Source organism: Scylla paramamosain, chromosome 22 (genome assembly GCF_035594125.1).
Source record: "Scylla paramamosain isolate STU-SP2022 chromosome 22, ASM3559412v1, whole genome shotgun sequence".
Taxonomy (NCBI): Eukaryota; Metazoa; Arthropoda; class Malacostraca; order Decapoda; family Portunidae; genus Scylla; species Scylla paramamosain.
Window position 1 is genome coordinate 15,087,430 of NC_087172.1, and position 10,851 is coordinate 15,098,280.

General features: G+C 40.8%; 1 protein-coding gene across 5 annotated transcripts in view; it reads left to right on the forward strand.

The window, feature by feature from the left end:
• LOC135111666 (synaptotagmin-14-like) overlaps positions 1-10,851 on the forward strand; it is a 58,114-nt gene that overhangs the window by 42,078 nt on the left and 5,185 nt on the right. Inside the window, exons 3-9 of one of the 5 annotated variants that reach the window (XM_064025214.1) lie at positions 2,845-3,084; positions 5,905-6,158; positions 6,406-6,567; positions 7,287-7,395; positions 8,058-8,227; positions 9,628-9,788; positions 10,611-10,770. In XM_064025214.1, the coding sequence (XP_063881284.1) occupies positions 2,845-3,084; positions 5,905-6,158; positions 6,406-6,567; positions 7,287-7,395; positions 8,058-8,227; positions 9,628-9,788; positions 10,611-10,770 (1,256 nt within the window). The remainder of the gene's footprint in view (positions 1-2,844; positions 3,085-5,904; positions 6,159-6,405; positions 6,568-7,286; positions 7,396-8,057; positions 8,228-9,627; positions 9,789-10,610; positions 10,771-10,851) is intronic. The other 4 variants (XM_064025216.1, XM_064025215.1, XM_064025218.1 and 1 more) reach the window with 4 other exon arrangements.

The window sequence follows — 10,851 nt, forward strand, 5'->3', positions numbered from 1 at the left end:
ACCTAAAGTATTTTCTTTATATCTAGTTTACTTTACTGATTTACTTTCTTCTTTCTTTCTTTCTTTCTTTCTTTAGTTATTTAGTTTGTTTGTTTATTTATCCGTCTTTTTGTTTGTTAGTTTGTTAATTGTAGTTTTGTTTTCTTTTGTTAGTAAATCAGTCGGTCAGTCAGTTTGGCAGTTAATTATTTACTTATTTTCTTTCTTGCTCACTAAGCTAGCTCGTTAGTGTGTTAGTTAAGCAGCTAGCTCGTTACTTTGTTAGGTTAGGTAGTTAAAGTGAATTAGTTAGTTATACCGTTAGTCAATCAGTCGGTCTATCTTTATCACCCTTTTTCGGTTTTCCCCATTTCTCTCACACTTCCTTATATTCCCAACAGCACAGACACTCTTCACGGCCACATTACTCATCATTACATCATCCTCCAGCTCACGCCATCAGCATCGTCACTCTACAGACAGCTTACTAACACACTCACTTCCTCCGCAGCCACATTGCTCACCCTTGCATCACCCTCCACCTCAGGCTCTCCGCTTCGTCACTATAGACAGTTTACTAACACGCACTTTTCTCTCAACACTGCAATTTGTGGCGCGGCGTTTGAATTGCTTTATTAGGCGGGCGGGTGCAGAGGCTTTAATGCACTGCCAAATGCTCTCCCAACTTGCCTTTCCATTAGCAGCTCCAGTTTGACGTTTTAATGAGTTTTCGCCGACGTCTGGTTACCCTTCGCCTCCCCTCCTCTTTAACGCGAGGCAGAGAGAGAGAGAGAGAGAGAGAGAGAGGGGGGGGGGACATGAGGGGATCTGTGAGTTGCTTTCTGGCTAGGTTTGCAATGGTAATGAATCGATTCCTCAGCTTGATTGTTATTCGTGTTTTTCTGTGCTGGTTGTAGATGTGCAGAATGAATAATGGTAATAATAATGACAGTGATAATAGGTAATTGTGATAATGATAATAATAGTAATAATAATAATGCAACAACAATAATAACAACAACAAGTAGTAGAAAAGCTAAACTAATGAGTAAATGAAGTAAAAGGAGAAAAGATAATGAGAAATCCATATCATATCAGGAATATGTGTATAAATGGATAAATAGCAAAATAATAGTATTAGGTGGTACGTGTGTGACTGTGTGCCTTCGGAGCGAAGAAGTGAGAGAAACCTGTACCCGGGTATTGGCTGTGCGCGCTGAGGTAATCGTCAATCACCTCAGTTCAGCCTGCGGCAGTAATGAGCAAGGAACTTTTGTAGAATCCTTGGTCATGCGTGTGAACGATTTCACCTCCTGCCACGCCGAGTGGTTCGTTGTTTATCTCACTTGCTGGTGGGGCACGGATTGCCGGCTGGGTCAGGGAACTGTGCGCCCCAGCGAGTGTGTCTGTGTAGGGACAGTGTTGCGTGCGTGTCAGGAGAGACCAAGGAAGCTAAGACAAAAGAAACTATTATCCCAGTGGGGGAGGCGATCCCTGGTATGTTCGTGGCAAGCAACAGCAGAGTAGTGCTGTTGAAGAATAAAAACTTTACTTATGGCTTCATGTTCCTCTTGTCTTCAGCTTCCATGGGAGGGAGTGAGTGCTAAGGTCTGAGTGAGGCGTGCCTGCGTGGCCGGCGGCGCCTGTATGGAGGTCGTGTGACACGTGATGTACTGTGTACCTTTGTGTAACTACTACGCGGTGTTAATGAAGTGCCTGTCTTAAGTGAATTGCTTTTGTCTTCCCTATGATTGAGTGTCTGGCCACTGCGACTTGTTGCGCCACTGTCTACCCGGCCTTCATTACACGTGATCATGCGTGACCCAAAAACAAAACCCCGACACACGTGTTGTACAGCCATTATTCATCACCTGCGAATAATTTACCTGCTCTATGAAGAGCCGCCATTGGTAAGCTTATCTGATGATAATAATAATAATAATAATGATGATGATAATAATAATATAATAATAATAATAATAATTATTATTATTATTATTATTATTATTATTATTATTATTATTATTATTATGAAAGCGTTTAAGGATAAAAAAAAAACAGCAAGAAAAAATACACAAAAAATAATAAAAAAGAAGAAAATTAATAATGTAGATTAAAAGAATATATAAACACGGGTGGATGTTCAGAACTGGTTATGAAAAACAAACAGCTCAATTAATCATAGAGAACATTTTTATCTTGATGGAAACAAATGAATCAGTCTAATCCTGTATAAATGTTCTGCTGGATATTGCTTATTAATGTTGTACAGCTTTTCATTTTCCCTTTTTATCTCTTATCGGCTGTCTATTGTTTTGATTATCATTCCTTCCTTCCCTCCTCCTTTTATGTATTTCAGCTATTTTTGTTTATTCGTTCATTCATTTATTCATTCCCTCCATCAGTCATCTCATACATCTTCCCTCATTCCTTCATTTATTCAAGCCTTTTATTTATTTATTTATTGTTATTATTATTGTTGTTGTTGTTATTATTATTATTATTATTATTATTATTATTATTATTATTATTATTATTATTATTATTATTTTCTTATTTTCCATCTACCTCTCACATGTTTAAGCGCATAAACTCACTCATTCCATAATTATTTTATATTGCAGATTAGAAAGGACAAAATTAACCTCTCTCTCTCTCTCTCTCTCATATATGTCCCTTCCTTTCAATCTTTCCTGTTCTTTTGTTTTGTTTTCATCTGTCGCTTAGTCTCCTTTCCCTCCTTTCCTTTCCTTCATTTCTTCCCCATACAGGGACTGGCTTCTTGCAGCTTCCCTTATGTCCTTCTGTTCCCTGAATGCTCACACGGGAAGACCACACCAGTAACATGCATGACATCTATTGCAGGCGCGGCATACAACTATGGCGAGGGGGAGAGTTCCAGTGATAGCGAGGAGGAGGCGTCAAAGAGGCTTTCCTCCTCCAAGAGCTTCCCGTCAGGCCTGCGCGACAATCACCACCCTCACGCCAGCCACAACTCCAACTACCACGCGTACAACCACTATGGTCACCACAACTACCACCAGTTTGGCCCCTCGCGCTCTCCTTCCCAGTACTCGGCTCCGGAAGATGGGGTCGCGTCGCATGGTGAGTGGCGGTGCTGGCTGGTGCTTGGGGCGTCTTGAGAGTGCTGTGCTGGGTTGGCTGGGTGGTAGTTGGCTGGTTGGTTTGAGACACCACAGCAACAGTAACGGGTACTTTATGTCTTATGCCATTGAATGCTACATTCTTTTCCATTTCTTATTTTTTATATTGCTATTGCATGTTTTGTTTTGTTTTTGTGTGTGTGTATGTGATAGTGGGCATGTCGTAGTGTTATTATAGTAAGGGTGATAATAGTGATCTTGATAATTGTAGTAGTAGTCGTAGTAGTATTAGTGAGAGTTGTTACATGGTAGTGGATAGGCAGAAATATTTTACCATAGTATCAGGTATGACAAACATTGCAAAAAATATGTTCATTACAAGAGGAAACCTCTAGGAAACATTATCTAAAGCACGTGACAACAACTATTCCTCAGTCTTCCTTAGCCAGGTGTAGCAGCAGTGTAGCCATGGTGGTGCAGCTCACACATGTCATGAGATAGTATTCTGAAACACTTATGCACTTCATCTCCAATACATTCAAAAGGCTGTAGTTGAAGTTACATTGGTTGTTAAGGGTACTTTTATGGTTCTAGTGACAGATCAATGAAATTTCTATATTATTAACAGGAAAAACACTCTTGAGAACCCAACTAATCATCCCTGTGGCTTTTGAAAATAATCATGATGAGAGAGCAGAGTGTTTCAGATTACAGGCTGTGGAGCCTCACAGCGCAGCCACTCAGGCTGCTGGATGTCTGTATGGAGTTGACTGTGATTCAAGACTCAGATTTATGTACTTTGCAATCTTATTTACTCACCACAGTAAATTAAAAGGGGATATTGTTGGCCCTAGACTTTTAGAGTCATAAACAGGATTTACTGCTGAATTCCCTCCCTGTACCACAGTCCTACTCATGCTAGTGTTAGCTTTTGCCTCATCTTGTGTACCACATACATTCCTAAGATAACAGTTTTTCAGAGCCCTACAGAGACTCATTTCCAATATTGATATATTTGAAAAGCTCTTGATTTTGTTGTATAGTTTTTTTTTTATCCACAGTTCAGGTGAAATCAATAACATGTCTCTAACACTCCAGCACTATTTGTGTCTCCCACAGCACACATTATGCTCAGAATGGAGTCATGTACCACCAACACTTTCTGCACACCGTACACGTCCTGACACTGCTCCGAGACACTGGCACATTTTTTGATGCTGAGCCTCACCTTTGCCCTGTTGACATCCACTTTCAAGTCTCTGTCCTCTCTCATCATGTCCTGAAGATCTTGATTAAATGCAAGATACACTTTTACTTATATTGAGTTTACTTTAATGAAAGCGTTAGCTTATGGGGGTTCCTGGAAAACTGTTGTGTGTGAGTAATGCTGTGTTGCTTACTGGGAATGCCAGTGTGCAGAGGCTGCCTCTCTGCTGCAGGGAAGATTACCTTTCACCTTGTCTGCTTAATCTATCCAAAAGTGTCATCACAAGCATAGTAATTACTTTATATATGTATGTATGTGTGTATATATATATATATATATATATATATATATATATATATATATATATATATATATATATATATATATATATATATATATATATATATATATATATATATATATATATATATATATATATATATATATATATATATATAGACTAGTAGGGCCATTTGGTGTGCATGAGTGTGCCATGGTGTCAGGCAATGTGAGAGACACTTGAGCAGCATGAGAGCACCACCACCACCACCACCACCACCACCACCACCACCACCACCACTACCACCACCAGGGCCTGGTGATGGACTCTTCCCCTTTAACAACACAGTGCACTTTAGGGAATACACCTTATTCTATATTCATTCATTGGGTTGTTGTTTCCATTGCCTTCTGCTGCTTCTTTGCGGAATGATGCATCATCAGGGATCTAATTTTATTAATTTTGTCACAAATCAATAGCAGTCCTGAGTCACAGCCAGCAGAAGTGTGGCTGGTGGAAACGGTAAAAGTTTGCTCTTGTCTCATGATACAATGTGTCTCTGAAGCACCCTTGTGTTGAGTCTGCAGCAGGCTCTTGTTGAGTACACACTAGTGCTTCACCCTCCATGTTGCCACACTCCTCACTTAGCTCACCTCCAGGCACACAGGAAGTAAAAGTGGCAGGCAGTGTGTGGTGAGGGTGTGCCTGGGCCATCAGGTCATGCCTGCTGTGACCATGTGAGATCTCACTTCTGTTCACACAAAGCAGACTCAGCCAGGTGTAAGTTACCTGCTGCACTTCACAGAGACACACAGTGCTCACTTCTTTGGGGGAAATTAAGAAATTTAGGATTTCTTCCTCCTCCTCCTTGGTGGGTGGGGAGGAGCCTTTGCTTTTACTATCTTGCACCTCTTATAATAGATAGAATAGATAATGTAGTGTATCACAAACAACCTTACATATTTATTGTTTGTTTTTTCTTTGTGTTCCTTTGTTCCTTTTTTTTTCCATTCATGACCAGATTTCTGAGTACCAATAGGTTTGTTACAGTTTGTTCTTCCTTTGTGTTCCTATTTGTTTCTTCCAGACATGTATTAGTTAAAAACATACATTTTCAAGTCTAGCAGTATACAATTGATAGCTGAACTATTCCTACAAAACCAATGGCATCTTCTCTTTCAACAACCATAGTAGGTAGTAGTGGCAGTAACAGTAGCACTTGTACTAGCAGTAGTTGTGTGGTAGTGGTGGCAGTAGTAGTACCAGTAGTGTCTGTGGTAGTGTTAGCACTTGTAGCAGCACCCCACACAGGGCGCACCTCACTCACCCACCAGGTCGGGGCGACACCTTCACGGGGTGTGATGCTAATGCCGACCTCATCTCCCTCGCTGAGAAAGGCCGGGCAGGCGTCTCTGGCGAGGAGGAGCCTGTGGGGGTGGGTGTGTCCTCCTCCTCTGCCTCCTCCTCTGGCTCCACCACCAGCGGGGACGACGACCTTCTAACCCACCGGGCGCTGCGACACAGGGACCCCAGGGCATACCGGCAGATGTCCCCTGGCCGCTCCCCCTATGATGGCACCTACCACCAGGTGAGGGGAGGAGAGAGAGAGAGAGAGAGAGGTAATCCATTTAAGAAAGGACAGTATACAACAGAAGTCTTTTTTTTTATTTTTTGTTCTTTGGTTTAGTCAGTTATATATCTTGATGAAACATTACTTCCTGTTGCTATGAGATTTCAGTTCCCTACAACCAGAACAAAATGTGCTAACCAATAAATACTCACCAACACTAACTATGATGGTGAGAATTGTACAACTGGTATCATTTGTGTGGTAGGAGAGTCGGGAGGATGGCACGGTGGGGGAGGCGCTGCTGGTGAGGTGCGGCACCATTGAGGCGGGCTTTGCTTACGACCTTCCCACCAGGACCCTCACTGTGCACATCCTGCAGGCCAAGGAAGTCCCCAGCAAAGAGAGAGGAGGAGCAGCAAACACACAGGTGAGGGAAGAAAGGCAGCAAATACATAACCTGTCACATTTGGTGCAGGTATATGGCCAACACACACCTCATTATGGTGCTGTGTGGTGCCTGTGGTGCTGTTAGCCTGGGTGGATCATCACACAGCCCAGAGGTATGGGATATTGAGTACTTGTCTTCATATTCTCTGTGATGTAAGAGTAAACTGAAAGGAATGGAGTGAGAGGATGGTGTGTTTGTTTCCTTAATGAGACAAAGCATTGAGGAGATTGGATGATTGATTTCTCCCCAAACCCTCATGTTGGTGCTTTGTCTTTGCCTCTTTTTCTTTCATCTTTCCACAAAAACGTGCTTCTTTCATAAGGTGTTGATGTGTAAATAAATGGGTTGTTTTTAAATCCCAAAGCTTTTGTCTCTTGTTGTGTTCTTGTCATCCATATGTATATTTCTGTCTCAATAGTATGTGTCTTTCTCCCTTTTTTTTGTTGTATTTACTTTTTTTCACTTTTCATTACAGGTTTTACTCTTATTTTTCCTTTCTTAATGTATGTATTCACTTGTGCTTCCCTTCTCATTTTGTAAATATTTCCCAGCTTCAGTTTCTTATATTCTCAGTGTATGTCCTCACTCATAATTCCTTCCCTTTTCAGTGTATTCCTTTCTCCCTCTATCTGTTCCCTTCTTGTAATGCATCTTTTCCTTCATACTCCTCCTTGTCTGACATGTGTGCCTCCCTGCAGGTTCGAGTGCTGCTCCTCCCCGCCAGGAAGCAGAAACACAAGACACGCATCAGACCAGGGGAGACTCCACAGTTCAATGAGGCGTTTGTGTTCACCAAAATTAATCCAGGTTAGTCTGTCCTTGTTTTTTTATCCTTTGTTTTCATCATCTTCACCATGTTATTTGTTGTTATGATAATTGCAAGCTAAGAAACAGTCTTATTTTGATGGAGTAGAGGTGCACTAGTGTGTGCTGTCAGGCCTTGCTATGGATATACTGTATTGGTTAGCTGTGCTATGCGTAAGCTCCTGGGGTGTAGCATGGTGGTCCACGAGACTGTCCCTTTCCACTGAGGGCTGATGGGGACTAAGAGTGTGTATACAAGTATGTGTATGAGTGTGTGGTGCTTTGTCTGGGATTACCTGCCTGGTATATAGTTAATCACCATATTCCTGTAAGGAGTTGGATAGGTATCTACTGCAGTATTATTGATATTCAGCTGTAATGCATAATCACAGTTTTTCTTATTAGTTTATTGTACTACTGGTGATTTTTTATTATATTGATTTTCTAATGCATATTGATGTGTGTGTGTGTGTGTGTGTGTGTGTGTGTGTGTGTGTGTGTGTGTGTGTGTGTGTGTAGAGGAATATGACATGGTACAACAAGGAAGAGAAAGTGCTATCCCTAAGATGTCCCTTTCTGAATTAAAGTAAGGAAAAACTGTCCTTCCTCACCCACATGAAAGAGAAATTACCGTCCCTAACGTCTCCCTTTCTGGTATCCCACAGAGGAGGTACAGCAGCTTGGGGTTCGGCTGCGGCTGTACGGGTGTGAACGGATGCGACGGGAGAAGATGCTTGGGGAGGTGATCGTTCCCTTTGCCTCGATCAACCTCACCCTAGGCAACACCTTCTGGCTCACCCTGGAACCGCGGGCAAACCTGGCTGTGAGTCCTCATGTGTGTATTGGTGTATTTCCGTATGTATATCTTCCTACAATTAAGTCTGGTGTGTTTTCTGTGTGTCATCATTGGGCCTAAGTTGGGATCTTTACATCTGGTTTCTCTTTTACTCATATTTTACTGTATTTGATTAAGTTTTTTTTTTTGGGGGGGGGTTCTTGCCCTTTTTTTTTCTATTTGTTTCATGATGCATACCCATTTTCATCCTTTTAGGAATTTTGTGTGTCCTTTTTCTTTTTGGGATGGTGTGTGTGTGTGTGTGTGTGTGTGTGTGTGTGTGTGTGTGTGTGTGTGTGTGTGTGTTTACCTATTTGTATTTATTGAGCTGTCACACACATAAATACAGTCTTGTATATATAATGTTATTTAGCTTGGCTTTAAATTGATAAATATTCCCTACATGGACAACTTTTGTATCTTGGTGTTGCCAGATCTCTGTGCTTGTTTTAAAAGACCAAATATTTGTTGTATCCCTTCTGTGTGTGTGTGTATGTGTGTGTGTGTGTGTGTGTGTGTGTGTGTGGTTTTTATAGATATTTACATACATACTTGAATCATCCATTACATTTTCTCTCCATCTTCTGTTTATCCACATTTCTATTTATTCCTCTTTTCCTGTTCATTTTTCCTTTGATATTAATTCATCCCTTGGGCACAGCACCTTGTTTGGTAATCAGGGAGGTGCTTAATGCCTCATCTCCTTGAACTGTCTACTTAAAAATCAATGCAGCACACCTCTTGTCACTGTTTAGCATCATAGGGAGATCAGGCAGAAAGAAAAAAAGAAAATAAGCAAACATTTAAAACTGGATTTTTAAATACATATAAGTTTTCCATGAATAACTAAATATCAGAGTGCATAATATTCACCTGACTTAAAATGCCCTTCAGAGAGTAATTCAGTACAACGTTGTGGTGAGCATGAACATCCTAAAGGTAATTTGAAGGACACCATGATGAAAGTTAAAGGATGATAAAACCTAACAGTTGACACAAGTCCTCCACCAGCTGTCAACATTTTAAGAGCTCATCCATTAATTCTGCCATTATTGAAAATACAGTGAATATAAAGATTTACAAAATTCATTTGATTAAGTATGTAAAAGTTATTTCTACTTTTCCCAGTTTGTTAATGCAGATTAGCATTTATATTCATTTATGAGAAAGATGAAATTGTTAAAGACATGTATAAATCTCCAGGTGATTCAAATTCAAGAGTTTTAATTTTCATGAACAGTTATAAGAAATGTGGATAAGGCATTCATACATTATTATTCATCTCTAAATTGAAAACTATAGTAAGCATCAGTCCTCCTTCCTGTGGCCATAGTCAAAACTATGAACACTGTAAAAATAAAAATGCTAAACAAATATAACACAAGCACATCTTCTTGCAGCGGTCAGAAAGCCGGACAGAAGTTTGCAGCCTGACCCGTAGTGACTCCACTGGCTCCACCCACTCAGTGCACAGCGGGGTGCCAGAGCTGCTCCTCGGCCTCACCTACAATGGCACCACGGGCAGGCTGGCAGTGGAGGTCATCAAGGGGTCGCACTTCAGGTAAGGACATACCTGGGGAAGGTTATTGCTGTATCCACTGTTTGTATTGTTTGTATATGTTGGCAATGTATATGCTTTATGTTTCATTCTTTCTTTTTTTTCTCTCTTTTTCTTTCTTTCTCCCTTTTTCTTACTTGTTTTTTCTTCACTTGTATTTGCTAGATTTGTCACATTCTGACTTAATCTTATATTCTTGTGAAAGTTTGTTTTCTGCTTGTATGTTCTGACAATTTTGCTTTTGTATGTTTTCATTCTGAATTAATTTATTTATTCACATACATTTGTTAGAATTGTCACCTTAATGTCTAGCTCAGTTGTTACTCTTTGGCTGTACTGTGCTGTCATTGCTTCTTGATTGGAATCTCCATCTAACCATCCTGCTTTGGGTCATTTCTTGTCCTCCTTTTTGTGTTTTACATATGTAATGAGATAAGTACTGCAAGTAATGATGGGATAGTTATTTGTTGATTTGTTTACTTCTTCATTATTTATAGATACATGTAGTAAGGCAACTGTCAGTCTTTAGGTGGCTGCTCTTGTTCAGGATTGCCACTGCAGATTGCCTGTCTCCACCTTTCTCTCTGGGTAATCTTTTGCTAAACCTGTCACTTGCATGTCCTTCTGTGCATCCATAAACCATCCCTTTGGTCTTCCTCTCAGTCTTGCGGATGTATCCTTCTCCTTTCTCTCCCTCTCCACATACTTGTATCACTGTCAGATTGATTGTTGTAAAATCCTTGAAGTTACTTCTGTCTGGGACTGTACATACTGGGTAGACAATAGATTAGACTGCAGGTGGTAATGGCTATGGGTCATTTACAGGAACAGTGATGATTTCAGGAACTCTGCCAACACACGTGCACCCGACACCTATGTCAAGCTGGTCCTCATGTCCTCCAGTGGGCAGGAGATAGCACACAGCAAGACCTCAGTGCGGCGAGGCCAGCCCAATCCTCTCTTCAAGGAGACGTTTATGTTTCAGGTGTGGTGGAAAGTGTGTTTGTATGCATGTTTGTGAGTCTTTTTTATTCCCCATCACTGTGCCTCAGTATGATCATACTTA